This window comes from Ambystoma mexicanum, chromosome 4p (assembly GCF_040938575.1).
Source record: "Ambystoma mexicanum isolate Mex_15411 chromosome 4p, UKY_AmexF1_1, whole genome shotgun sequence".
NCBI classification, from domain to species: Eukaryota; Metazoa; Chordata; class Amphibia; order Caudata; family Ambystomatidae; genus Ambystoma; species Ambystoma mexicanum.
Genome location: NC_090927.1, coordinates 65,279,587 through 65,306,506, shown reverse-complemented (window position 1 = coordinate 65,306,506; position 26,920 = coordinate 65,279,587). Strand labels below are relative to the sequence as shown.

Here is a 26,920-nt window from a genome sequence, read left to right as displayed (position 1 = left end):
ATAGATTGCGTAAACAAGGTCCTCTGGACCCAGACTAGCCGACCAATAAAATTAAAACAGAGTGTCAACCATGTTAGTTTAAACCGCACCAACCACATGGTTGAACAAAAATCTGACCAAGTAGAATTTCACTTCCAGAATAGCCAAATTCCAGACGTGACAGTAATAGCAGTAGGACAACAGACTGGTTATGGAGGGTCCTCTCTATTTCTGAAAATCAACCTTCCTTCCAGTTTAAGGTGGTATTCCACACTGGAAGGAAACACCCTGAAATTCTTTACCAATCCACAATCAGAAACTCCCACTCCTATAGTCCAGAAAGATGTGAAATCAGCTCAGAACCTGGCTGATATTCAGCAAATTGGAGAGCAGTTGTTCATCCCTGTTCAGTTCAATGATGGGAAGGACTCTGTTCTCGCTCGAGTGTGTGTGAACAACGGTAAGAGCTTCATCAGCGAAGCCATCTTCGCCCACTCCCAAAAGATCCAGCCATTCCCACATTCAAACTGATAGACAAATGGGAAATGGACCTGTAAGGACCCAATTCCAAACATCTCCTGCCAAGCAGGTGTATGCTCAAAATCTCCATTGGCAACAAGAGCATAGTCCACAATTGTTGGGTCGTGCGAGACGTCACTGCCGCTTTTTACTTAGGCAGTGACATTCTCAATCGCTTTGCCATTAGTTTGGACCTAATAAACTTCAAAGCTTGGTCCCGATTAGCGGATAATCCCATGGGCTTTGATGATCCAGAAAAAGAATTTAGGTCAGCTCAATTGCTACCTTGTGCAGTTGAAATTTAGATCAAAGAGGAAGTCACCATCCCAGAAAGGACCCGACAATTCTCCCTGGAAGTGAAAGCTAAAAGAGGACAATATTTGCAAAACCCTGATGCTTACATACATCTAAATGCTTCTCTCCAACAGCAAGGGTTAGGGGTAAACCCAACACCATTAGTCAACATAGAACATGACACCATTCTAATAGAGGTGGATAACAGCGACTTGAAGAGTATTACTCTAGCCGCAGGCACCATTATTGGAATGGCGGTTGATGACTGACATTTTTCCATCGATTTACGTAATTAACTGTTAGGGCCAATCCCCAAGGACTGCTTTGACAGTGACAGTGATGACAATACAACACCAGACAGGATTTTTACCCGGCATGGGGGGAACTTCCTGGTGTACACTTCTTGCCCTTATGGTAAGGAAGTTGTGACTTGTGACTTCAGGAGGGATGAGGTGATTTTCCAGGTCCATGAGGGCTGCCTTTCCCACCTGAAGCCTCCAGTCCAAATCAGCACTCTGACCAGGGACTTCTCCACCCAGCTGGAGGAGGCCGCGGAGATAGCCAAACCAGAAGTCTTTCCAGGCTTCAGGCAGATGGTGGAAGAGAGAGTCAACCTAGCTGATGCCTGTGTGACTCTGGAACAAAAGCAAAAGTTGAAACAAGTTTTCTTGGATTTCCAAGAATCTCTTTGCGGTAGACTCATATGACTGTGGCCGCACTGACATCCACACAACAACAATCCCCACGGACCCTGGCATGACTCCTGTGTTTGTGAAGCAATATCGCTTGCCTCTCGCATCAATGGAGTCCCTTACTGAAATAATTAAGAACCTTGAGTCCCGGGGAATAATCCGTCCAGTCCACAGCACCTTCAATAATCCGGTGCTGGGAATATTGAAGCCAAACGGCCAGTGGAGACTCTGCGCCAACCTCAGGGAGCTCAACAAACGGGTCCATACTTCCCGATGGCCTCTTCCCTACATTGACCAAGGGCTGGCCCAGATTCAGGGGTCACAGGTATTCACTGCTATAGACCTGACCAATGGATACTGGACCGTGCCGGTCAGTAGGGAGGACCAATACAAGCTGGCTTTTACCTTTGGGGGACAGCAGTATACATGGACCCGGACTCCCTTCGGATACCTCAACTCCGGCAATGAATTCAACATTTTCCTGCATAAGGCCATGCCCGACCTGGGTGCGAGGGGTAACCTGGCTTATGTAGATGTCCTCATCAAAAGTTCATCTGTGGGGGAACACATAGTGGAGATCCGTTATGTTCTGACCCAGTTGAGGGCCGCAGGAGCAAAACTTTCCTTTCAGAAAGCAGTGGTGTAGAACCCGTGTTAATTTCTTGGGGCATGAGATTACTCCTCAGGGTCTCTGTCCCCAGGAAAAGAAAGTGGAAGCACTTCAAAAATTGAAAGACCCCACAACTCTGCGGGAACTAAGGAGCCTCCTTGGACTGACTAATTACAGCAGAAAGTTCATTGAGGGCTACGCAGAGATCACCAGACCCCTGATTCATCTCCTGAAGGGGGGGGTCAAGTGGGAATGGGGTCCAGAACAAGCCGAGGCAGTAAGACAACTCAAAAGAAGCCTCTCACAAGCGCCCTGCCTAGCTTACCCTGTCAGAAACAAGGAGTTCTTCCTGGAGACGGGGTTCTCTAATACGTGCTTGACGGCAGTATTATACCAAAAGCATGACAAGGTCAATAAAGTAATCTCCTATGCGAGCAAAACTTTATCCTCTGTGGAGGAAAAATTCAACGATTGTGAGAAGGCACTCCTGGCAACGTGTGGGCATTGAAGAATTACCGCCCGTTTATCCAAGGGGAACACATCATAGTGGAGACTCCACACCAGCCCTGCAATATCTCCAAAGTGATAGAATCCGGGCCGGAAATGTGAGTAATTCCCGAATTACTTCCTGGATTCTGTCAATGCAAGGCTTTCCTGTGGAGGTCAGATATGGCCAAAACAAGAAGAGTCCCCTCGCGCAAGTTCTGGCTGACTTGCATGATTGTGCCAGAGCAAACTGTCTCGAGGACGAAAGTCTAAAAATAAAGGACAACATGGAGGCATACTTTAAGTCCCCCCACAAAGTCTTTGAAGAAGACCAGTGCGAGGGAATGCCCACTGTGTATGTGGATGGATGCTCTTACCATGTTGACAACGACGGGGAGAAAGAACTGGTGGCCGGCGTAGGGAATGCATGGGTGAATGAGTCCCCAGAACCCTCCGCTGGATACAAAATTGGTCCCCGAAGTAGTCGGGTGGCAGAATTGATGGCTGTGCATCAGGCCATCCTCACTGCTGTCCAGCATCAACTCCACGAACTGGTCATAATCACAGATTCGGATTATGTACGGAACGGGTTCGTGGAGCACCTGGTTAATTGGAAAACCAGAGGCATGTTATGTGCTAACAACAAACCCTTGAAACATGGGAAGTTGATCCAAAACATTGATGATCTGGTCACCTCGAATGAGATGACCATCTATTGGAAAAAGATCAAGGGTCATTCCAAAGTAGAGGGACCAGACAAAACTGGAAACGACTTAGCTGATCAGCTGGCCAAAACCGGGGCCATCCAAGGGGATCTAATTGAGATTGAGTCCCTGTTGGGGGAAATCCAGGTCACTGCTATCACTAGGTCCCAGACAAATGCTCACAACGACCTTTTAACTGCCCAATGGAGTAAGGAGACCCCTGATGCTGATTTGATTACCGCTCAGAAGGGGGATCCAATAATTGGTAAATTTTACCAGCACCTTGAGGACCCTGAGAACTTTCCCCTGACGGATACCGATTATATTGGGAAAGAGGACCTAAGAGTGTTGATGAAATGTCCAAAAATGTTCCGAATCCAAGACGGTTTGCTGGTAAGGAAATCCAAAGCTGGCCACGATCAGTGGGTGGTTCCTACCTCATTCCGAAGCCTGATGTTAAGTCACGCCCATGATGCGACCACCGCCGGTCATAGGGGGTTTCACACAACACTGGAAATCTTAAGAGAGGTTGCATACTGGCCACACATGGGGCAGGACCTTGACCAATACTTGAAGGGGTGTCTTGTGTGTGCGCAATTTCAGCCGACGTCCCTCACACACCGCGCGCCTCTCCAAAAGCGGGGGATGACACTGCCATGGTCAGATTTACAAATCGACTTTGTAGACCCCGTGATTCGCTCTGCTAGGGGGAATAAGTACATGTTGACTGTGACATGCTTGTTTACCAAGTGGGTGGAATGTCTCCCAGCCCCAAATTGCAAGGCAGAAACCGCAGCTGCCTTGATGATTAACCACATCTTTTCCCGTTTTGGTCTACCTCAAAGGATTGAGTCAGACAGGGGTAGCCACTTCACCAGTGAAGTAATGACAAAGATGTGGGAGATACTGGGGGTCAAAAGGAAGTTGCATATTGCTTACCGGCCAGCTTCTTCTGGGGCAGTAGAGAGATATAACCGAACCATTGTGAGCATATTAAAAAAGTTTGTGGCAGATTCTGGGCCAAGTTGGGATATCCGATTACCTCTGGTCCTAATGGCCATCAGATCTACCCCTTCATCTGCAACCAAAATGTCACCATTTGAGTTGATGACTGGGCGCAAGATGGTGCTTCCTCAGCATTTGCTCTACAGGACCCAAGAGCAGACACTGATAAATGCCTCCACAACTCATGAGTATGTGGAGAATTTAAGGAAACATCTTCAACATGCTTTTGCTTATGCTCAGCGGAATCTAGAAAGATCAGCTGATAGCATGAAGACCCACTATGACCTGAAAACTTCCAGGAAGGAATATCAGGTGGGGGACCGGGTCTATCTATACAATTTCCAAAGGAACCAGGCCAAACAGCGAAAATGTTTGCCTACATGGAAGGGACCCTTTGAGATTATAGACAAAATCTCCCCTGTGGCCTACAAGATCCGCATCCCCAAAGGCGGTTTGGCAGAGGGGGAAGACAAGTGGGTCCACATTAACCAGTTGAAGTGTTGCCATCCCAGGCACACTCTGCAACAACTGGAGGAATCCTCTGGAATCCTAGAGGGTACTGTCTCAGTTTAATTCAGTTCTAACTTAAAATATCCTACATATCGCCTATCGAATTCTGAGTTTCTCAATGTGGGTGTTTTGGGTTTTGAATGCAAAAAGAAATGTGCATGTACATATGTTTTGACTATAAATTTATATGCCACCCCACTATATCAATGGTGGGGGAAAAATGTCCATGAATAGGGATTGCCGCTCTTCCTTTGTCATCCTAGGAGAAAGAAAACCTGGAGACGGGCCAAGGAGGACGATCCGGAGACCGGGAGCAGAGACATAAGGGGCCCAGGGTACCGCCAATATTCCCATCAGGACCGGCGAGGAGAAAAGATCGATCAGTACCGGATGGAGGAAAAGATGCTGAACTGTGCCATCTATTGGAAGAAGATGAGGAAACATCCCAGGTCTTGCGAGTTCCATCAGTGAAACAGAATGGCCATCGCAAGAGGGGGGCTTGTGGGATGTTTTTACCCATGCATCCGAGCCCTACCTCAAAAACTGTGCAGTACTGACATTGAAAACATCATGATGGCCAGAGCTTCCCAGAAAATGCCCAGGGAAAGGCATGAAGAATAGGCTGCCACCCATTTTTGCCGATGTTATGGGCACAGAAGGGCCCTGCCTAAAACCACCATTGGACTACCCACACAGTAGTCTGAAACCATTGGGAATGGCAATGCTGATTGCCAAAAGCTACCTAGAATTGTGGGGAATTAATTTTCTTAAATCCCAAAAATGGGTGCATTACCAGTACTCACCACTATCAGAAAGCCGGCGTTTTAAAACCACCAGATTTTTCTTTTTTGTGTAAAACTGAATAAATGAACCCAAAGCATGCCAAAGAAAGACTTACTGAGGGGTGGATACAATGTAAAGTTATATTCTGAAGTGACTTGAAGGTTTATAACAAGACCGGCTGAGCTGTGGATTTCAGCAGTTTAAGTAAATTTGGACTGAAAGACACTAAAAATCTAAATGTTTAAAAGAAATGAGTGACCTACTTTTGAGTGTCACATAGGTTGCAATTGTTTAAATGTCATAGTTTTAAACTTAGAATCAGCATTCTAGCTGCATATGTAAAATGGTTAGTTTTATTTGAATGCAGAAAACTGGGTAATTAAAAGTGACATTAGCTGGTGGCTGGCTTAAGGAACTGAATTCTGCCTACCAGCTACCCCCGACAGGAGTTGAGACTTGCACAACAGCTGTGTTCCCAGGCCTACCTGCCTTTTGCTGCTCCCACCAAAAGGGATATGACACTTCTCTGATTGAATTACCAAGGGACTGCTAGAGACTAAACATAGGACCCAGGCAGAGGGTTTATTGAAGTGGCCATAAATGGCTTCCTCTTGAACAATGGGCCTTCCAGGGCCCAGGCAGATGGTTTATTGCAGGGGTAATAAAAATGGCTTCCTCTTGGCAGAAACTGGGAGGGGGAGAAACTGGAGACAGAGGCTGAGCTTGAAGAAAGTCGAAAGACTGGTTTCTGTACCATGTGACCTGAAAAGACACACCCCTGTAGCCAGAATATGGTTTTAGAAAAAGATGAATAACTCATAGTACGGACTTGTCATAATTATTTAAATGATACCATAATTCTTGTGATTTTTCTGCCCACATTTTAAGAGGTTTTTAGAACCGGTGGCATGATCTGGGGGCAAGCTAGCAGTTAAGAGGGTATTACTTAAAATGTATGCATGTTAAAAATCTGACACTTCATCAAGTAATGTCCATACTCCTTGCACACATGTGTATAAATTTGGGGTAGTGTCCGATATTACGAAACCAGTTAAAAAGTGCAAATGTTGCCATTTCTGAATGCAAGCTCCCAGGAAGAGCAGATTTGGACAGGGTATACCTCCTGTGATATATGATGGGTGCATGTCATTTTAAACAAATGTGTACCTGTGCAAATATGTCTTTTGGGTCAAAATATAGATTGTGTGTAATTTGACAGGGGTGGGTTCTCTGTACCATAAACAGACCTCATCATGATGGCACTTCATTTCATTCCCCCAATCAAGGGGAAGAGGAGGAAGTGGCCAATGACAAGTGGAGAGGGGTAGGGCCTAGGAAGCTAGCCTTTCCACCCATTTTCAAAACACAAAAGCAGACAGACAGGACAGATAGGGACATTCAATTCCATCTGCTGCGGGACGCTCTGCCGGGAAAATCCATACTTTACCTCCATCAACCTCCAGAGAGCCAACATAGAGACTTCAATCTATCCACCTTCAGAGACCAAGACTTTACTTCAGAATTTGTAGCAGAGGTGTCAACTACAAGCTAAATCCCTCTTAAGCAGGCCTCAAATCATTGCCATTATCACAGCCAGGCGAGCTGTTTGAATTCTTTGCAAGAACTCTTGCCATTTGCCAGAGAGCAGTGTTGTATCCAGAGAGAGACCAGCTGAACCGGAGACCGCTGCATCCGGACCCACAGACCTAACCAGAGACCCAGACCAGCAGAGTAGAGCTGACCCAGACGCTGTGCACAGAGACCGTCCGTGGCGAGTGAAGAAAACCTGACCAGATCCGTGGCGAGGCCCATTCTATTTCTAAATATATTGTGAGTACCTAGCAGAACTGTGCAGAACCAATCTCTTAGTTAAAATAATATAATTCAATCTATTTTAATCTGAGTAGAACTGCCTCCTAACTGTCACCTGTCATTTCTAGCTGCTAGCTGTCACTTTTCACTCTGAACTTTAAAATTTCAAATCTGAAAAACAACCTTTACCATATCGCTCATATCTCCGTGACCGTTTGTCTTAGAGTTGGAATCTTGGCTTTTCAACGAACCTAGAACCGCATTCCTATTCTCTATACCTTTGCCGCAATCGTGAAAAACGCACTCGCGAATTTGCCGCGATTTCCAAATTTCTCCACGGGGGAAAACAGCAGCTTCCTTGCTTTCCTTGCTAAAAAGTTGTTTGCCTCTTAAGAACCATCCCCGAATCATTGCTAGAGTGAGCCTGGACTAATATTAACTTGATACCACTCACCCTGAACCTCTAGAGGGAATTAAAAGCATTTTAGCATATTTTTCACTTCATTGCCAGCACATATAAAAGCATCTTGGGCCTGTGTTTCAAACTTCTGTAGTCTAAGCTTGCTGGGGTGAACTGAATTACATTTGATTGCATTTCTGAGAACTGTGTGCTTTCCTTCCATTTCCTTGCATTGCATAAAGGGGGGCGTGGATTGCCAGAGAAAAGTGATTACATGGTTTTGTTGAAATCATATTGAGTATTTTCTGTATTGCATTTTCATTCAACATTGCATCCATCTGAACTTATATAAAGCATTCTCTACCACCTTATTCTTCTGTTGCTATTCACAAGTGTGCTAGTGCCAGACTATCCATTATTGATTACTGCTCAGATTAAGTGTGATATTCAATTATTAATTTATTATAAAGCGTGATATATATATATATTGTTTAAATTATCAAATAAACCTTTAAACTTGCAAAACAGAACTACTTCTTGGCTCAGTGGGGTCAGGGGGATTCCAAGAGAGGGGTGTTATATAGGGGTAGTCATCCAGAACGCATGAACTGGACATAAAGATATATCAATAAGGGTTTCCATTCAGTATCCCAGACTAGGCATTGACTTAGCTGTAGTGTTGAATTGAATCCTCTTACAATGTGGATCCATGAAATGACATATGCTAATGAATGTGAGGTTGCCTATATTTCTACTGTAACACCGAGCTGTAGGTCAAAAGATATTTGGGAACCCTTCCGCGAATACCTGCGAGATAAATGATTGATTATTACTAAATATAAGTAATTGTATCTACGGTAATGTTTACATGATGGCTCCAAAAGCGGGCACTGAAACCCAACTTGATGTATAAACTATTACTTAATTGTATAATATAACTGAGGGTTTATGTTTCTTCACTGAAATGAAATGAAAGTTTAAAAAAGTCTTTCATAGGGGTTTCTTACACCTATTTGAACAAGTGAACATATCTTTCTATTTCAGGACATTTGGCTCCAAAAGAGGCCCCTTTTAGATGGCTTTACCTTCTAAATGCCACCAAGAAAGGACCCTTTTGGTGGGTGTAGGAAACGGTATGAGGATTACCACAATTAGTCATGTATTTAAAGTTTGTAATCGAGTAAGAGTGGCCACCATCCATTATACACTGAATCATCATTTCCCCAGGTTGGACAAGCCTACCGTGTCATGTTCAATCGATCTGATGATTAACACTGGAGGGATTAGGCTGAAATGGAATGCCGTAGCAATTTCTGTGTTTAACCTTCAACTAGTAAGGCCCTTTGGGGAGGCAACCAGTGCCGAATTGGAGCCCGTCTTCACTCCTGATAACCACGTGGGGGTTCTGGTCGAATTTTACAATCAATTGCACCTTGTCTCGAGATCCAAGTACCACCGCAAACACTTGGACATTCAGTGGAAAAAGAGAGAACTATGTATAGATTTAAGAGCACTTGGTTTGATTACTTGATTCCTTATTAAGCAGAAAAGTAATATGCTGAAATTGCGCTTAATAAATTGGTTACACAATTGTAAAAATCGTATAAATCTCCTTATACAAAGGGACTCAGAAAATATGCTGGGTGCCCTCTCTGTGGAACTCCTGGGACTTTTTGAAAATCCTTGATCTAAATTCCAACAATCAAGCCAACTTACAAATTAACCCCATTTAGGAGTGTGACTGGTCTAATCATTTTCATTCAATCTACTACCTAGGCACAGTCACTACCTAGGTAGTGAATCTTTCTGGGACCTACCATTTAACACTGAGGATATATTAGACTTGATTTTTTAAAGTAAATTTCTCGCTCCCCCGGTTCTGACCGTCTCCCCAGTGTAATCCTAGAAGGAAATCCACTCTTATAGGCTTCCATTATATGGGTACTGTTTAGCCACATTTAAACTGGCACAGTACCAGAGTCCTGGAAAACCTCTTTTGTGGTACCCATGTATAAAATGGGGACTGAGGCAACTCTCATAACTACCGACCAATCACTGTACTTGATAGCCCCAGCAAAGTTATTACTCACTGGTCCTAAAACAGTTTAACAAGCGAGCTAGTGAGGCAGGGAAATTCGACAAGTTCCAATCATTTGTGTGCGGTATAGGTACTTCATGAAATGGTTTTATGCTGCACCTTTTTGAAAATAGAGAATGACTACGAGTCAGACAATGTATATTGCTATTGTGGATTTTGCTATGGCGTTTGACTGCGTCAATCGTACATTATTAGGATGCAAACTAAAAGGGGTTGTCCACCCTACCTAGTGGATATTTAAAGGGCCTTACACTCGGGCCCAGCCATTCAGATTAGACTGAATGGAGATGGACTATTTACTCCTCCTATTACTACTGAGTGTGGCCTTAAACGAGGCTGTGTTTTGGCCCCAATGTTTTTTTTTTTTTAGATTTTCAATTTTTTATTTTATTTCAGATTTCCACAGAAGAAAATCAACAAACCTTTGAGAATACAATGACAAGAAAAACCCCTCCCCATTCCCTTCCCCCTAGCAACGGTGTCTTCTCTAAATCCAAAAAGTATTAACCACAAAACCCTTCGGTTGTCTGCAGCAGAGTGGAAATAACACAATGGGTCCCAAACTTGTCAGTGGCTGCCTTCTGTGCCTTTTACAAGTTCTTAGGTCATCATCCGCCTCATTAGGGGCTCCTAATGGGTAGCTCCTCCCAGTTATTTCTATTAGTACGGCACAAGCCGGAAAGCCTCCGACCTCATACCGAACATCTTGTTACTTCATTTGTTCAAATATTTGGTCATGAAATCCCCCCATATAGTCTCATGGGATGCTGCCCTCCAATGAAGTGCCGCAGTGATCCTTTCCATGGAACATATGTTCAACGCCACATTGACCAATTCCCTTTTGCCTGGAGTCAGGGCATTTTTCCATTTCGTCACAAGGTAGACCCATGCTGCGACCAGCAGGGGCAATGCCAACCCCCCAACCCAGTCCAGTTCTCCCTCAATTTCCTCCGTACCTTCAGGATCAAGAATGGCGTTTCGGCTCGCGGAACCCCGTCAAGTTCCTTAATCCATCCCAGCACTTCATTCCAAAATATCTTCACTCGTGGGCATCCCCACCACATGTGCCAGTAGTTGGACCTTTCCTCACATAGGCACCAGCGCTCCGTACTCACAGTCTGAAACATCTTTGAGAGCCTGACGGGGTCATATTGCCACCTGTGGAGGAGCATGATGATGTGCAGCGTGTATTGGCGCGAGATTGAAATCTGAAAGGCCCCTCTACACAATCTCAGCCACAATACTGGGTCTTTTTCCCTCTCCAGGTCATTCACCCATTTCTGTCTCAGTTTTTCAGTGGATCCCTTCCCTGCAATCACCAGTTCTCTGTAAATGACTGCAATCAGGCCCTTAATTTCCATTCCTTTGTCTAAGATCGTTTCGAAAGGGGTGAGGTCCCTCTGTATCCTCTCTCTCCATTTCCCACTTGTGAGCACTCCTTTCAACTGAAGATAAGAGAAGGCTGACAAGGTATCCAGGCCCAGTTCCCCCTCAAACTCTTACAGTGACAAAGGTGCCGCCCCTCCACAACTGACCCACCTGCTGAAGACCTGCTTCAAACCACGCCTGGAACCTCTCAGGGTTTGGGATTGCGTCACGTATTTCTGGCACCAACAGGTGGCTCAGTGGGGAAGGCCAGTTTGTCACCCCCTGCATTTCTATGCCCTGCCTCCACAGGTCACATATTGTGCCCAGAATAGGGTGGTCGCGGATTCTCCGAGGGAGCCAGCTCCCAAGCACCCACAGCCACTCCCCGACTGACGCAGGGGACAGGTGGAGATTGTCCAAACCTACCCATTGATGCACCCTCTGCATTCTGAGGTGTGGGATCAAGACCCGCAGTTGCGTGGCTTTTTAGTACAATTTCATATTCGGAAGGCCCCACTCCGCCCCTGTCTTTCGGGAGAGCGAGAACTTCCAAGGAACATTGAAACGCCCTAGCCACGAAATAGTCAATTGTCCCCGTTTTTCTAGGTCTGTCTGAAACCAAGCTAGCAGTGTGGGGAAGTTGGCCTGAAATAGTTCTTCCAGATCTCTCGTGAGGTTAATCCCCAGATATCTCAATGTGCCCTGCTTCACCAGGAGTCCCAAGGTGGAAGACCTATGTACTTCTCCATCCCTCACTGTCCAGTAGAAAGAGAACCAATTTTGACCTATTCATCTTGAATCCGGAGAGATCTCTGTATTGTTCAATCAATCTGATTACCCTTGGTATGGGTCTTAAGGGGTTCCTAATATGCAAAAGCATATCATTATCATTATAATGCTACCTTATATTCCACTCCCCAAACTGTAAATCCCTCTACTCCTGGGTCCTCGCGGATTCGCTTTGCAAGTGGTTCTAGTAAGAGCGCAAATAAGATCGACGAGAGAGGGCACCCCTGTCTCATACCCAGGCTCAAAGCGAACCAGCAGGAAACGCCACCGTTAACAGCGACACAAGCCTGGGCGGACCCGTGCACTGCCATAAAACCCGTCTTAACCTGGGGCCCAGTCCCACCTTGCCCAATACCTCCTTGAGAAAGCCCCACTCCACCCTATCAAAGGCTTTTTCCGTGTCCACCAATAGGAGAATGGGGTCTCTCCCCCCATACCTTGTGCCTCATGGATCAGATGCAAGTTTCCTACATGTGTCTGCGCCGTGGCGTCCCTTTATAAAGCACCCTTGGTCATAATGGATCAATCAGGGCATGTGTGTCTCCAGTCTTGCTGCCAAAATCTGTGTATACATTTTGGCGTCGATATTCAGGAGGGAGATGGGGCGGTAGGAACCACATCTTTGGGGTTCCCTCCCCTCCTTTGGTATGACCGTGGTCATCGCACGGGAGAAGGATTCCGGGGCTTCCCTTGTCTCCAAGATATCATTGAATAACTCTACCATAAATGGAATAAGGGGGGGTAAGAAAAGACTTGTAAAAGCCAGCCGAGAAGCCATCCTCCCCTGGGGCCTTTCCCAATGGGGTACTTGCCACTGCCTTCCTTATTTCTTCGGCCGTTAGTGGCCCTTCCATTGCCTCAGTATCCTCCGGGGATAGACTGGGCAACTGAATTCTCTCCAAATAGTTGGTTATTTCTACTGTATCTGCATCTGACCCTCTTTTGTAGAGGTCTTCGTAGAAGGATGCGAACGCCTCTCAAATCCCGTCACTGCGTTTTGTCCACCCCCTCTGTGGCTGGCACCTATCGTTCAGCCCGCTGCCCCCTCAGACTCGCGGCCAGCAGTGCATCTGCTTTGTCTCCTTTTTCATAAAACGTTTGTTTCAGGAATTGCAGTTTCCTTATTATCTGATTCAGGAGACAGAGTTCTTCCCGCTTCCCCCTCGCCTCCAAGACCATGTCTTCCCTCCCCTCATCGGCATTCCTTACCCTCTTGTCTAACTGGGCATTTTTGGCCCACAGCCTGTTTTTAATTAGTTTCCGCTCTCGCTTTTTCCGTGCCCCTTCCCTAATCAGGACCCCTCTCCATGTCGCCTTCCCAGCCTCCCACAACATTCTTCTAGAGACCGCCCTTGTATTTGCTTTGAAAAATCCAACAATCTCCTTAGATAACTCTTCGTGGAACAGCAAGTCTTTCTATAGAGATTCATTGCATCTTCATTTGACCCCCTGGGTACCATCCCTTGCCAGTTCAGGTCCAGTAAAGCCAGATCATGGTCCGACCATGTGATCGGGGAAATCTCCACGCTCATTGCTTCCTCCCATAAACCCCTTGAGGTATACAAGTAATACATTCTTGTGAAAGTACCATGTGGGGCAGAATAGAATGTATACCCTCTTTCCTCTGAATGCAAATACCTCCATATGTCCCGTAGCCCATAAACTTCCAACATTCCCAAAACCTCCCCATGCGCCGGTCTAGGCACCTCCCCCGTCACTCCCTCTCGGGCCTGTCTGTCAGTCCTAATATTTGCTTACATATTGAAATCGCCCCCCAATGTCCCAATATTATATGGCCCGTGGCTTCGAGCTTTATCTTTGGGAGAGTTTACAACAGGAATCTCTGTTGCCCTTAATGTGGGCAGTAGATTGTTGCAAATGTGAACTCCACCTTGTTTATGGTCCCTGAGACCAGGAGGGCCCTACCTTCTTCATCTGCCCAGACCTTTGTGGCCTCCATTTTTATCCCTTTGCCCATAATATTCTGACCCTAGCCTTTCTTAGAGGGCCTGACCCCCAATACTCTTGGCCCAGTGCACTGATGGTCCATTGTTCCCCTCTTGGTATTTTATCTCCTACAGGAACATTATATCAAAGCCACCTCTACGGAACTTCCTAGCTACCAGAGACCTCTTAGTAGGCGAGTTAATCTCCTTTACATTCAGCGTCCCTACCCTCAAGAGGCCGACCCCTTTATCGCCTAGGACTACAGCTATTCTCCCATTTTCCAACTCCAGAATCCCCTTAGCACTCTAGGCGGCCTTAACACATAATTCCACCCAGCTATAACCGGCAAACACACCTTTGAGAAGACCTGTATTCCGCCCCATTCAAAAGTAACGCCCCCTCACCCCATGGTAACACACTTTGTCGCCGATTCCCCCCGGTTAACATCACCAGAGTAAGATCGGGCCACCAGTTTGGACCAGCTCCCCTCCAGTCCCATACGCGTAACACCTCCAAAACTTTGAGTCCCTGTGCACCTTCCCTTCACACCAATATAAAACCTCTTTCTCCCCTCTGATTGTCCACAGCCCCCCCCTTTCCAGTACACCAGATTTAGGGCACAGCACGCCTCCCCCAAGAGGTCACAGTCCCCCCAACGCGTACACAGCTTGAGCAGGCCACTGGAGTGACCTGCTTGACCATACTTCACCCAAATACATCTGGATATGAGACACTCTCATCCCGTGTCCACACCCTGTATAGATTCAGACTGGGTCAGGTGTTGGCAGTGGGCGACGTTGTTCAACTTTCTATATTTCCTGGATCCCGGTATCCGTCGTCTCCTGGGACCCTTAATCAACCACTGCCTGTAGCCCGCCACCTGGTCTCCATGCTTCTCTGAGGTGTCAGCTTCTCATAGCAACTCTCCCGTGACTTTCCTGATGTCTTTTGCGGCCATCAAATTCAAAGGAAATTGAGAACAGGAACCCCCACCTGCACCTCACTCCTTTCTCGTTCAACCATTTGGTCAGGGGAGAGCACATTCTCTGCTTGGTTAACGTCAGGGAGGACAGGTCCTGAAAGATCATCACTCTGGAAGTACCATATATGACCGGGCCTTTCAGCCTCGCCTTTTCCAGGATTTTCACTTTGTCGGCGTAGTTGTGAAACTTGGCGAGAACCGACCTAGGACCTCCCTGAGCCCTTCCCGCATGGTGAATTCTTTCATTCTTAGCTTCGTCTATAGTGTCGTCCTCGAAGACTAGTTTTGTAACCTCAAGTAATGCTCTCCTCAGGTCGAGTTCCGTTTCAACCCTCTCGCTGGTTGTCTTGTTTTATGTAATTTCTCTATTTTATTGTATTTTATTGATTACATTGACTTATTGTGGAAGGTTTGAATTTCAAGCCAAAGCACAATGAAATAAAAAATAAAGTACCAGCATTGTGCATCCTAACTACTGCTGTCATGACCAACTGTGCACACATTTTCTCATAGTGCTCCTCGAAACTCATGGACATCATTTTCTTCGTTCAGCCATCTCTGCGGGCAGGGCTGGCAGACCCAGCTCTAGGAATCTGCACCCTCCTTAAATCCACACACTGGAACAGACCTCTGCATCTGTGACTCCTGGATTACCTCATTCTCTTCCGACTGCCTGGTTCATATCAGGGGGTCTTCTGATTTCCATCCCTGTGCTGAATTGGATTTTAAGAGCCTGGGGGCTCTGACTGTACACCTTCCTCCCAGCCCTCTAGCCATGACATCTGCTGAATCCATGTGTTTTAGTTGAATCTTTTTTGACCACATCGTTTAAAAAAAAAAAAAAAAGCTGGATGAGGCCTCTCGCCCCCGCCCTCTGCCCGTTGTATACTGGCTGAGCGCAACCCACCATCTACCTCTGTGTGGTAGAAAAACATTTAAAAAGGGTGGTAAACAATGTAAAACAGTCTCAATTTGACCAAATCACATTCTTCTTCTATTGCATCTGCATCTTGGCTCTAACACTGCAAGGTTCCCATTAAGACCCTCACTGTCAAATATGGGTCTGGATCTCCTCCATTGGGTCCTCTATTGTCTCCAGCATGAAGGGTGCCTCTACTGCAGCTGCCCCCGACTATGGCATCTTATGCTTACCTTTCACCTTTAACTGGGAGCTTCCTTTTGAATTTTTCCTCTTCATTTCAATGGACACACTTTTTAAACTGTCTGTAACTGTATGACACGTATTTACCTCTACACCTGACATGAATACCTGCTTGGATTGTGGTTTAGGAATGTTAGGGCTATTTGACTTTTTTACGCAAGACCTTTTTTATTTTTAAAGTGTTTACCTCTGTTTGCAGAACATTCCTGATGCAAAGCTTTACAGAAAGTGTACTTACAGTAGTATACTTTGTGCACCTTCCCTTATTGTGTGTTGACGGTATTGTAAGCTGAACTGCATTACTAAACCTCTCGCCTATAAAGAGTGAAGTTTCACCAATCTGTAAGGCATCAATATGTGCACTTGTTTTCTTACTGCTAATTGACTCTTGGCTTGTAGCTTGCAACTTCACATGTTACCCCAGTGTCTACCAGGGGGCAGAAATTCAATTTGAAAGCTACTAGCCAGCAGTATAAAAGTCACTCGTCACCTCAATTCCATACATACACAAAGCACTCCATTTTTTTACTCTCTAGGAAACAAGTCTCACTATTGAGTGCACATTTTGCACCCTTTGTCTACCATTGTGAGAGTCAGGAATAACTTGGGGGAACCCCTCCTAACATTACTGGTTATTCTCCACAGGCTTTCACCAGAACACTTGTAGAAAATCTCTGTAAAACTCAGTCTCCAGTAATATGTAATGGGAGGGTTCTGCCATTCTTTTCTAAGAAAGAGCAAAGATTTGACATTGTTCAATTATAGCAAGATTGCTTCGATGTATTAACTCTGATTACATGGCTTTACTGTAATATATGATACCATAGACCAAATTTACCCCATGGTCTTCTACTTCAACCACCTACCTCCATACTAAAACCCTCCATAAACATGTGTATACATTTATATATAAAACAAATAAAAAGTAACCAAGTTGAGAAGAAGTTGAAGACTATAAAGCAAATGTGGCCGATGCAATCGCTGCATACCATTTTCCCAGCTATATCACTGCTTATTCTATTCTACCATAACATGCTACTGCTTGTGTGTAATTCATTTCATCCACTTGCAGGGTGCTTGAGAAAAGACACTCTTGCTGCGTCAAATTTTAAATGGAGATGCCAGATCCACGAACAGTGAAACCGGAAATATATGAAGACTACTTATCTAAACCACAGGTAGGCACCTGCATTCTGTTCTCGTTGTTAATGGTAACGATGTCAACCACTTCAAGGCAATTTGAGTTAGACAGTACAGGGTTCGAAATTAAGTTTTGTTGAGTAGGAGCTAAAACTAGCTCCTGAGTGTCAGGCATCACTAAGTAGGCAGGAGCCAGCGCTGGGGAACCAGGAGCGAGTACACAGCGCACCACAAATCTAACCTCCACATGAGATGCAATCTTTAATTTTTTGCCCATTATGTATAATCCATTGCATAGAAGTAATATCTATCAGAATTTTTAAAATATACATATGGTGCCACATTTTTAATAGCCGAGACATGGCAAAAACGCATATGTGCTCCACAGTTTATCAGAAAGCAATCATTCAAAGTCTCCAAATGTACACACGGACCTGCAGAATCTGAAAATATTAGTTTTATCACTCTCTCATGTATTAGTCAAACATCTAAATAGGCATTTCTACAATAGGAGCATTTTTCCAAATGATCCTAGCTGATAATGGGGCTGGGAAAACCAGAGGAGTCGGAAGCAATATATAATTCTGTACACATTGGGCATAGTTACTGTGAGCAAGGAGAAGAAGGATTATGTAATATGAGGAGATGAACATGGAGGATTGACTGCAGGAGAGAAAGCAGTCCATTGAGAGAAGGCCAGTCCAGGAGAGAAGGATGCCCACTATAAGGGAGATTGATGTCTACGTAGCCACCTGGAGTGAGGGTTTGTTGAAGGAATGGCTTCAGGCTGACTGAGTTCCGTGCTGGCTCTCCAAAATCAGATGCTGCATTCAAATGGTAAATTAGATCGCTCTCAATCCTAAAATGTCCTTATAGATTTAACTTGGTTAAATCAGGGGTGATTAAGGAAAAGGGAACTGCAGGGAATGCAATTTGAAATCAGGAACAAAGGTAGATGTCTCATTACCCTTTGTTCACCATCTACATTGTAAACAAATTGAGATGTGTTTCCTTTAAGGTGCAGTCTATGTATTAAAAAACAAAATTCGAAACTGAATGCATTTGGGTGCCACTTTAATGCAAAATAGCCTATGTATAAGTAAATTCATTTAACATATAGGTAGTGGCTTAAACTGCTGTAGAGTTATTTTGGGTCATGATATTGTTGCAAAATATAATTGCCACGGGTAATATCGTGCATTTAATGCAATTGGGTAGGCCACAGTCATAAATCAGATGTTTGGGCAACAATATGCATGCTGACATTATTATTTGTATTTGTTAAGAAATGTGCAAATTGCAAACTCCTGCATTCCTTTTTCTTTCAATGCACAGGCAGATTCAGGTGCAATGTGGAAGGAAAGGGGGCTTTTAACATTGAACATTCTACAGGGGAATAATGTTTATTCAGCCCAAAAAAACAGCCAGGCAGAATCCCACATACAAATGCATTAAAGTTGTGTAGGCATTGTGATGAATCTGGACAATTTTTCCCTATCCCCAGATGGGAGCCACCGCCTTTGAGGCTAGGGAGGTGAGCTTGCTAAGCAAGACCATCCCTACAGGTCTGGGCAAGTGGGACCTCACTGTGAGTGGCTCCCTTCTCGGGGACAAGGACTCCCATTCCAATAAGCAACTCCTCTGCCTACATTGGAACTAAAGACTGTTGTTACTTCTCTTTTGAATACTTCTGTTTTGAATGCACCAAACAGTGACACTTCTCCTATCTCTTCTGGATCTTGCCTGAACCTCACTGTTAAACAGCATAAGAAGGACTCTTTGGCTACAGGTAGTGCTGAATACAGCATGACCGCCATAGTCGGCGAAGAAGGACACTGTTCTGGATATTCCTGTAACATGTATAAGAGAAGATGCCCCACCAGGGGAGGGGAACCGCTAGGCAGAGGCGAGCCTCAGCAGAATCTACATCCTGGAGGAGCAGAGCCATGCAGAGCTTGCAGCAGCAAGGAAGGTGAACTAAGCGCTAGCTGAATGCCTGAGGGTTGGTGTTCTACCCGACCGGGAATCCCGGGTCTGAAGCGAGGCAGAGATGGAAACACAATCAGCTCATCTGGTGGGTGACCACGAAGACTCTGTGGTGGGCCGGCAGGCCCTGTAGCTGATGCCTAGACCAGACCGACCGGCAGGGGGAGCTCGTGTCACCGAGCTACTCTTACTTCGGACCGTAGCTACCAAGCCAAGTAGCAATGGGGAGAGCCGACAAGGTTACGGGAGCCTAAGAAACCTAATGGAGAAAATACTGTTACAAGGTAGGAACATTGTAAACAGCTGGGAAAGCTATTGCGATTACGTGAGCTTGAGAAACCTGAGTGTGCAAATACCCTATGAGAGGGGGTTTGAAAGAGATAAGAACACTTTGAATTGAGGATGCGAAAGTTACAGAAGTTAAAAAAACTGACAAACTAGGATGGACTGCCAACCTAGATGAAATAATTTGTGTGAAAGAAAGCAGCCTCTCTCAGGATTACTGGACTTTGGGGAGTCCCAAAGCCTCTAAGGTGGAAAAGATAGAAGTGCTTTTATGTTCCAAACAATGCTGGAGGAATGGAATTGTTTACAACAAGCAACAGTTTTCATTGTTGAAAGGAGAGACTGAAAGACCTTAGTACAAAGACTGGGAAGAATATCCTGGTGTGTAAAAGGAACTTTGAAGACTTAGAACAAGTCAAACATATGTTGGGCCAGGCAGAAGCCCAGCTGAGGCTATTGAACAAAGCTTCCCCTTTTTCCTTTTTAGTTAGGGCCAGTTAGTTTTATAGGATTCGTACTAAAGAGCTTTATTTTGGACTTTAACCATGCAACCTTAGCTTTTGTTTTGCTAGAAAGGGAACTTCCCTCATAGAAATAGCTAAGTTATGTGTTTTTTACCCGATTCTTTTATTTTGAATGAAACCCATGAAACATGTCACTAACTCGTCTGACTCCTCTTTTTTGTTCGCCCCAGCATACACTGATTGAAAGTTGCTTGAAAACAGGAAGAGCACTTTTTGGGCGGCTTATAACTTCACTCCCCCTTGACGAATCCTCACCAAACGTTGCAGAAAAAGTATATGGGCCACTCCGAATTCTTCTGCTAAGTTTGGTGAGGTTGGGTCAGGGGGGGGCAAAGTTATAGGTGGGTTCCAAACTTTGCTCACGCCTACAGCCCAAACCGCTGTATGGATTTTTACCAAATTTGCGGCAGGAGCGGCGGCTTGGTCCCGAAAGCGTGCTTTTGTTAATTTGGTGTAAATCCGTCCAGTAGTTTTTTTGTTTTTAAACAACCAAAATGTAAGGCAAAAAAATTAGTGATATCTATGTCCGGTCCGCAGACTCACTTCACTGTTCGGTCCGCGGACTGGCCTCCAATTGGCCCAGAAAAATTCAGACTTGTGTGTGGTCCGTGGACATTGGGACATGCCCGCTAATTAGTTGGTGAGAAAACGTGAAATGCATCGGTTTCCGTGAAACGCCCACCATGTTGGATTTGCTGACTTTTATGGAGTCCGCGGACAGCACAGCGAAAACACTGTTAAAAAAAGCAACATTGCACTTGTCAAACTCAAAAATCAATCTCTGGGGAGGTGGGGGGGATGAGGATGAGATGGGATATGGCCATAAGAAGCCAAAAAAAACGTTTTTTTTCACCCAGACAGTCCGCAAACACTCCAGATGTCCTGGAACAGTCCTGTGGTGTCCCCGGACACCTCAGATGTCCTAGGACATCTGTATCTATTTCTGTATTACAGGGTTGATGAAAAGCAGTTTTTGGATGGCTTATAACTTTAGCGCCACTCAATGAAACTGCATGTAATTTTGCAATTTAATTCTAGACCTAATCCTGAATGGTTTTGCAAAGTTTTGTTGGATTTTGTCAAGAAGGGGCAAAAATAAATGTGGTGTTATTTGACGAATCTGCACAACATTTGGCAAAACGATTTTGGATCTAGATATAAATGGTTTTCTAAAGTTTGGTGGGATTTTCTCAAGAGGGGGCGAACTTTTTTAGATGGCTTATAACTTTGTTACTATTTGACAAATGTGGACAAAAGTTTTGTGAAAGATTATAGACCCAACCTTCAATGTTTGTGTAAAGACTGAATGGATTTTGTGAAGTGGAGGCCGAGTTATATGACTATTGTATGTACATACATTTTGACACTTTTGAAAAAACTTGGGCGGTTTTCGAGCAAACTTGCAAGGAGCATTGGCAAGGACATTAAAGCATGGTTTTGCAAATGTGCCCGTGTTTTTTTTTTTTTTTTTTTGGTGACTGAGTTTTTTTTGGCCGTGGGCAGTAGCCAGATTGTCTGGGTCATGGCATAAGGTCATGATGCGGACAATCTGGCTACTGGCCATGACCGCGAGGGACGTAAAATGGTGTTAAAGTGGCCATGTGCACCTGGGACCGGCTGTGTGGTAAAGTTATTTGAAAGTAGGATTGGTTTGAAAGAGAACAAACTGTGCTTGTGGTAATATGGTCATAGGGTTCTGCAGGCTGCAATTGAAAGGGAAGAGGGACTCTGTACGGATCTCCGCCTTCTCTTTCCATGGTGGCCATCTTGGAAAAGGATTGTCCAGAGGCGTCCCGCTGTAGGAAGGAAAATCCTTCCTTCCTACTGTAGGAAGAGAAATCTGTTTTTTAGCACCCTGTCATGATGCCTACCCCCGGGCATCAGGACCAAGCCCATCAGATCCGGGAGCAGGCATCCAGATACTTATTAAAACCCCAACAGCCCCGGCTGGGGGCTGTTTGGGTTCAGTCCTGGTGCCATAGGCGCCAGGCTCATAGACTTTACTTGCCTGATGCAGACCATGCTGCAAGTGAGTCCAAGCTAACGTAAAGCCTGGATGGGACTATTTTATTATAGGGACTATTTTTTACTCGGGCATGGTTCTGGGGAACTTCTTACCTGGAACTACTTTGGAGGCTATTTAAACCACGCCCGAACAGCAGCACACGCTTCGCGTTATTCTGCATCCAGCAGCGTAACGCTCACCGTGCCTGCAGTCTGCATCCAGTATTCTGCCACGCCCGCCTCGAATCTGGAGCTCCTAAAACAAAGAGGAAAGAAAAGGACAAGGTTAGAAAACTAACTATTTTTTAATTCCTCACCTGATTCCGGATCCATCTCGCCTCCGGACCTGGAAAGAACATAATTTCTGTACGCGTCGCATCTCCAGCTGCAGCGCCGCGCCATACTCGCCAGTCCTCGCAGCATCTTTTGATTCGGTGCTGCCTCCATGATTTCTCCGCCGAACTCCGGCACCTGGGGGACAAAAGAAAACAACAAGGTGAGCCGAGAAAAAAAACAACAAATATAACTCTTATCACCATAGACTTACCTGATTTACCACCGGAGGCATTATTCTATGACTCTCCACATCTTCATGTGCCGCTCCAGCAAAGAGAGAAAGCAACACGTTAAACGTGCAACATTTACCGGACAGCGTCTGGTAATAGACTCTTACCTGAGCGCCACCAGCTGCCACGAGAGCATCTTCTCACAATCTCAGCTGCAAGACAAGGAAGGAAGAGGGGGACAAGAGTGAAACATCGGACATATTGAACTCTATGAACTTGATACTTACTGGTCCTTGCCAGGAACCTCAGAGTCAATACTCTCCGGAACTCTCCCACGCCTTCAAACCAGTGTAGTAACTGGCATCAACGCGCCCTGCAATCCATGCAGGATGGAGAGCTCATCTTTCAAGAATATAAGGGGAGATTGCTGGGAGGGCACTTCGGAGGTGATTAGTCGGGAGGACTGTGGGGGGTGCCATCACTTGAGTCCACGGGTGGCTAAATCCATCTCTCCACTTGCAGGAGAATACTTCTACGGATCAAGCAGACATGATTAGGAGGGCCAGTCCAGTCAGTCATCTCTGCACTACGCATCACGTTGGTGGAGACTGCAGCCGTCCAGGTCCGACCGACGCCCCTGTGGGAGCCAGGTGAGCGTAACACACCCCGGCTTCCCGCTTTGGGAACCAGGGTTGCTAATGGCCTTTATCCCCCATTGCAGGGGCTGCAATGGAAGATAACTGTCCGGAGTCCTCGTTATTTATTTAGAACACGCTAAAGCCTACAGACAACAGGGCGCACACAGACACTCTTCGCTTGGGCCGATAACTTGGGCTGCCGGGCTGTTCTCTCCTGTTTGCGGATGAAAAATGGTGTTAAAGTGGCCATGTCCACCTGGGACCGGCTATGTTGTAAAGTTATTCGAAAGTAGAATATGTTTGAAAGGGAATAAAAATGTGCTTGTGGTAATATGGTCATAGGGTTCTGCAGGCTGCCATAGAAATGGAAGAGGGGCCCTGTAAGGAACACTGCCTTCTCTTTCCATAGTGGCAATCTTGGAAAAGGATTGTCCTTCCTGCAGCGGGACACCCAAGGCATCCCGCTTTAGGAAAGAAAATCCTTCCAACAGCAGAATGCCGCAGGCGTCCCGCTATAGAAAGACATTTTTTTTAGCACCCCAGGTTCCTGCTTTGTGCACTTGACTTTGGTATCATAAGCCTTTGGTACACTCCCAACAATGGTAAAGAACTGCCACACCCTTCATTCTCTCTGGGTGTTAGAGGTAGACACGTCCTCTACCTCATCTTCTTGATCCTCTTCGTTGTCTTTGGAAGTACTGCGCTTTTTCTGTTGTGTAGGTCCTCCAGCTGGTGGTGGTGGTGGCTCTTGGGGAGGAGGGAGGGCAATATCTGATGCCATTTTTAAGAGAAATAGCAGTTTTACTAATATTCTTACAAGTATGTGCCTTGCACTAGATTGTTAATGGATAATGAGTAAATATAGGTGTAGGAGCTGTGCAAGGGAACATTTTGAGCTTGAAAGTTCCTAGAGCAGTCAAAAAGATGCAGTTCCAAACAATCTTCCAAGCATCGACCCGATTTTGAAGTGCAGATGCCTTCGCAGACACGTCGTCATGCTGTGTGCAAGTGCATGGTCACTTGGTACTGTCCGGAAGGTCTGTGATGATATCAGACATTTGCAGACCTCGACAGATGCAAAAATATTGGAGAAAGTTGCAAAAAGTGTAGAGAAGAATTAAAAATGATGCTAGAAGGTGGGAAATGGCAGAGTTTTAAGGTTAAACATTATAAATTGGACAGAAGTGTTGCTATATTGAGGTAAGTATGATATTAGTAAGTTGTAGGTAAATAGCATGCACTGGTAAAAAAAACATGAAATTCAGTGAAAAAACTTTGTTAAAGGGATGTTATGGTTAAGTTTCACTGATAAAAACCTATGAAATTTAATGCAAAAACTTTGTTAAAGGGACGTTAAAGGGACGTTATGGTAAGTATAACCTCAGAAATTTGCGGGTTATGGTGAGCTAAGCAACCATAACTCGCGCCACCACCGTGCACTGCTAAGGCTAACACCCAGGACATCAAAGATGACATCACAAATGTCATCACTGATGACATCACATGTGAATTTCATTTTGATTTTGATGAGAAGTCCCTACAAGGGGTTTGTTTAACGTCCCTTTTAACAAGGTTTTTTCACTGAATATACACACACGCATACATAGCCGTATTCACAGTTTACACACACACACACACAAGTGCAAGTAACACACTCTTGTTTAGTGAAAGTCACACATACATGTTCTATGAAAGCTGCAACCATATCTTTTGAGAACATAGTATGCCTGTGGGTTCAGAATAGAATCATCAGATATCAGATCCATGACAGTATTGCCTCGAATTCAAGCCTACAGGAGCCAGTGCATGCTGGCCATTGTCGACATGTACAGGACCTACTCAAGCCTATACATTCACAACCTTTCACATGTCTAGGGGAGCTAAGTTGGCTATATAGAAATACAGGGGTGCGCTCTTGCGCAGCTGGAAGATGGCCGCCTGAGAGAGCGAACAATTATCCTCCAACATTCTGCTCTAATACGCTCCTCTTGAGACAGGGCCGACAACACTGTGCTCACGAGACTGGGAGTTTCACTGGAAGTCTTTTTTCCGACTCCCGGATCGTTTGCCTCTGCACCCTAACCATTGCGGCCTGGCACCGGGCAGGAGCCGTGGCCTGGATTTCGGTGGCTCTGTGGCGCGCGCAGTAATGGGTCCGCCCCTTGCCTTGTCATCTGTTCGTTTGATCTGAATGCCTGCTGCAGACTTGGACAAGGCTTGGCCCTGTGACTGGCCTCCTGATGACGGGGACGCCGGGGATGCCTTCCTGACATCAGCACAGTGAGTCATTGGATCACCCCCCCCATAGGGGCTCCTACACCGCCACTTACCGTGACTCTGGCCCGTAGCACAGTGCTGGATCCATCGCCTGGCCGGCCGGGCCCCTGCCACTGCCGCATATTGATACGTCCCGCGGGTGGAGCAAAGCGCGGACAACTCCTTCTCCTTTTTTCTTCCTCTCTTTGTCACTTTGTCTCTGATGCAGGGCGGACCACAGGGGAGCAGCCTCACACGACCCATAGCCCTGCTGCGACTGAGGCTCCCTCACTCGATCTCCTGCTTTAATATCCACGGTGCAGGGGGCACTGATAAATCTACTTGTTGGTCCTGGGTTCCCTACACATAGTGCTCTTGCGCTTGCTGTTCGATGGCTGATGGGGGGCGCTGGGGCGTGCGCTGTGGCACACACTGTGAAGGGGCTACTTCCTGAACACAGCCTGACTGGTGACCTCCTCCGGCTCTCTACTGTCCCACGAGGATTAAACCTCCCTGGCTATCTCCTCCACATGTGACCGTGCCGGAAGGTGCGGCAGTACCCTATTGCCGAAGGGAGTGCACCGGTGCAAGTGGCTGCCTACATCCTCACGCTCTTGTGGCCTTCATCTGTGGTGCCTGGGGAAGCAATGTCGCTCCTGAGTCCTGCTAGATAACTCACGGAGGCTGTGTTGACTTGGGAGGATAGCGGAGGTCCCCCGCCTGCTGATCTCCGCAAATCCTTGTTGCGAGCTAATACAGTGGGGAAAAATAAAAAGCAGGCCAAGATGGAAGTTTGCTCACCAGGATCACCCCCCCACCCTTCCAGCTTCAGCCCCCGCCTTTGCCAGCATGGATGTGGCCACTTTGAACCAAACCCTCCTTGACTTGGAAGAGTAGCACAGACGCCCTTGGGTCAAAAATAGACATGTTAACTTGCAAGGTCGAGGCATCTGCTATTCAGATTGACAAATTATGCGGTCACATGACCGATAAGGAACAACAGGTATGTGAGAATGAGGACAAAGTCGCAACATTACAGAGGGAAGTGGTTGCTCTGCAGCAGTCGGTCTATCGAGTGGAAGCCAAGAATGAGGACCTCGAGCAGAGATCTTGCCGCAACAACGTCCGCATTGTGGGGGTCCCCGAGTCCACTCAAATTGACAATATGGAACTATTCATTGAAAAGCTCCTTGTTGACATCCTCAACCATCCTCGTCTGTACTTGATGTTCCTTGTCGAGTGGCTGCACCGCTCCCTTGTTACCAAGCCCGCCCTGGGCAGACCAATCATAGCTAAGATCCTTAATTATAGGGACAGGGATATCCTCCTCAAAGCCGCCAGGGATAAGGACGACCTACGTTATGGCTCCTCTGTTATCAGACTTTTCCCTGATTTCAGCCCACAAGTCCAGGAGCAACGAAACACTTTTCGTGGTGAAAAC

At 45.9% G+C, this 26,920-nt stretch overlaps 1 protein-coding gene across 4 annotated transcripts in view; it reads left to right on the top strand.

The window, feature by feature from the left end:
• LOC138452994 (zinc finger protein 793-like) overlaps nucleotides 1-26,920 on the top strand; it is a 404,979-nt gene that overhangs the window by 98,889 nt on the left and 279,170 nt on the right. For all 4 annotated transcript variants that reach the window (XR_011260346.1, XM_069605395.1, XM_069605396.1 and 1 more), the window contains exon 2: nucleotides 17,213-17,318. Coding sequence is in view for 3 of the 4 variants with exons in the window: in XM_069605395.1 (XP_069461496.1) it covers nucleotides 17,253-17,318 (66 nt within the window). In the remaining variant the exon portion in view is untranslated. The remainder of the gene's footprint in view (nucleotides 1-17,212; nucleotides 17,319-26,920) is intronic.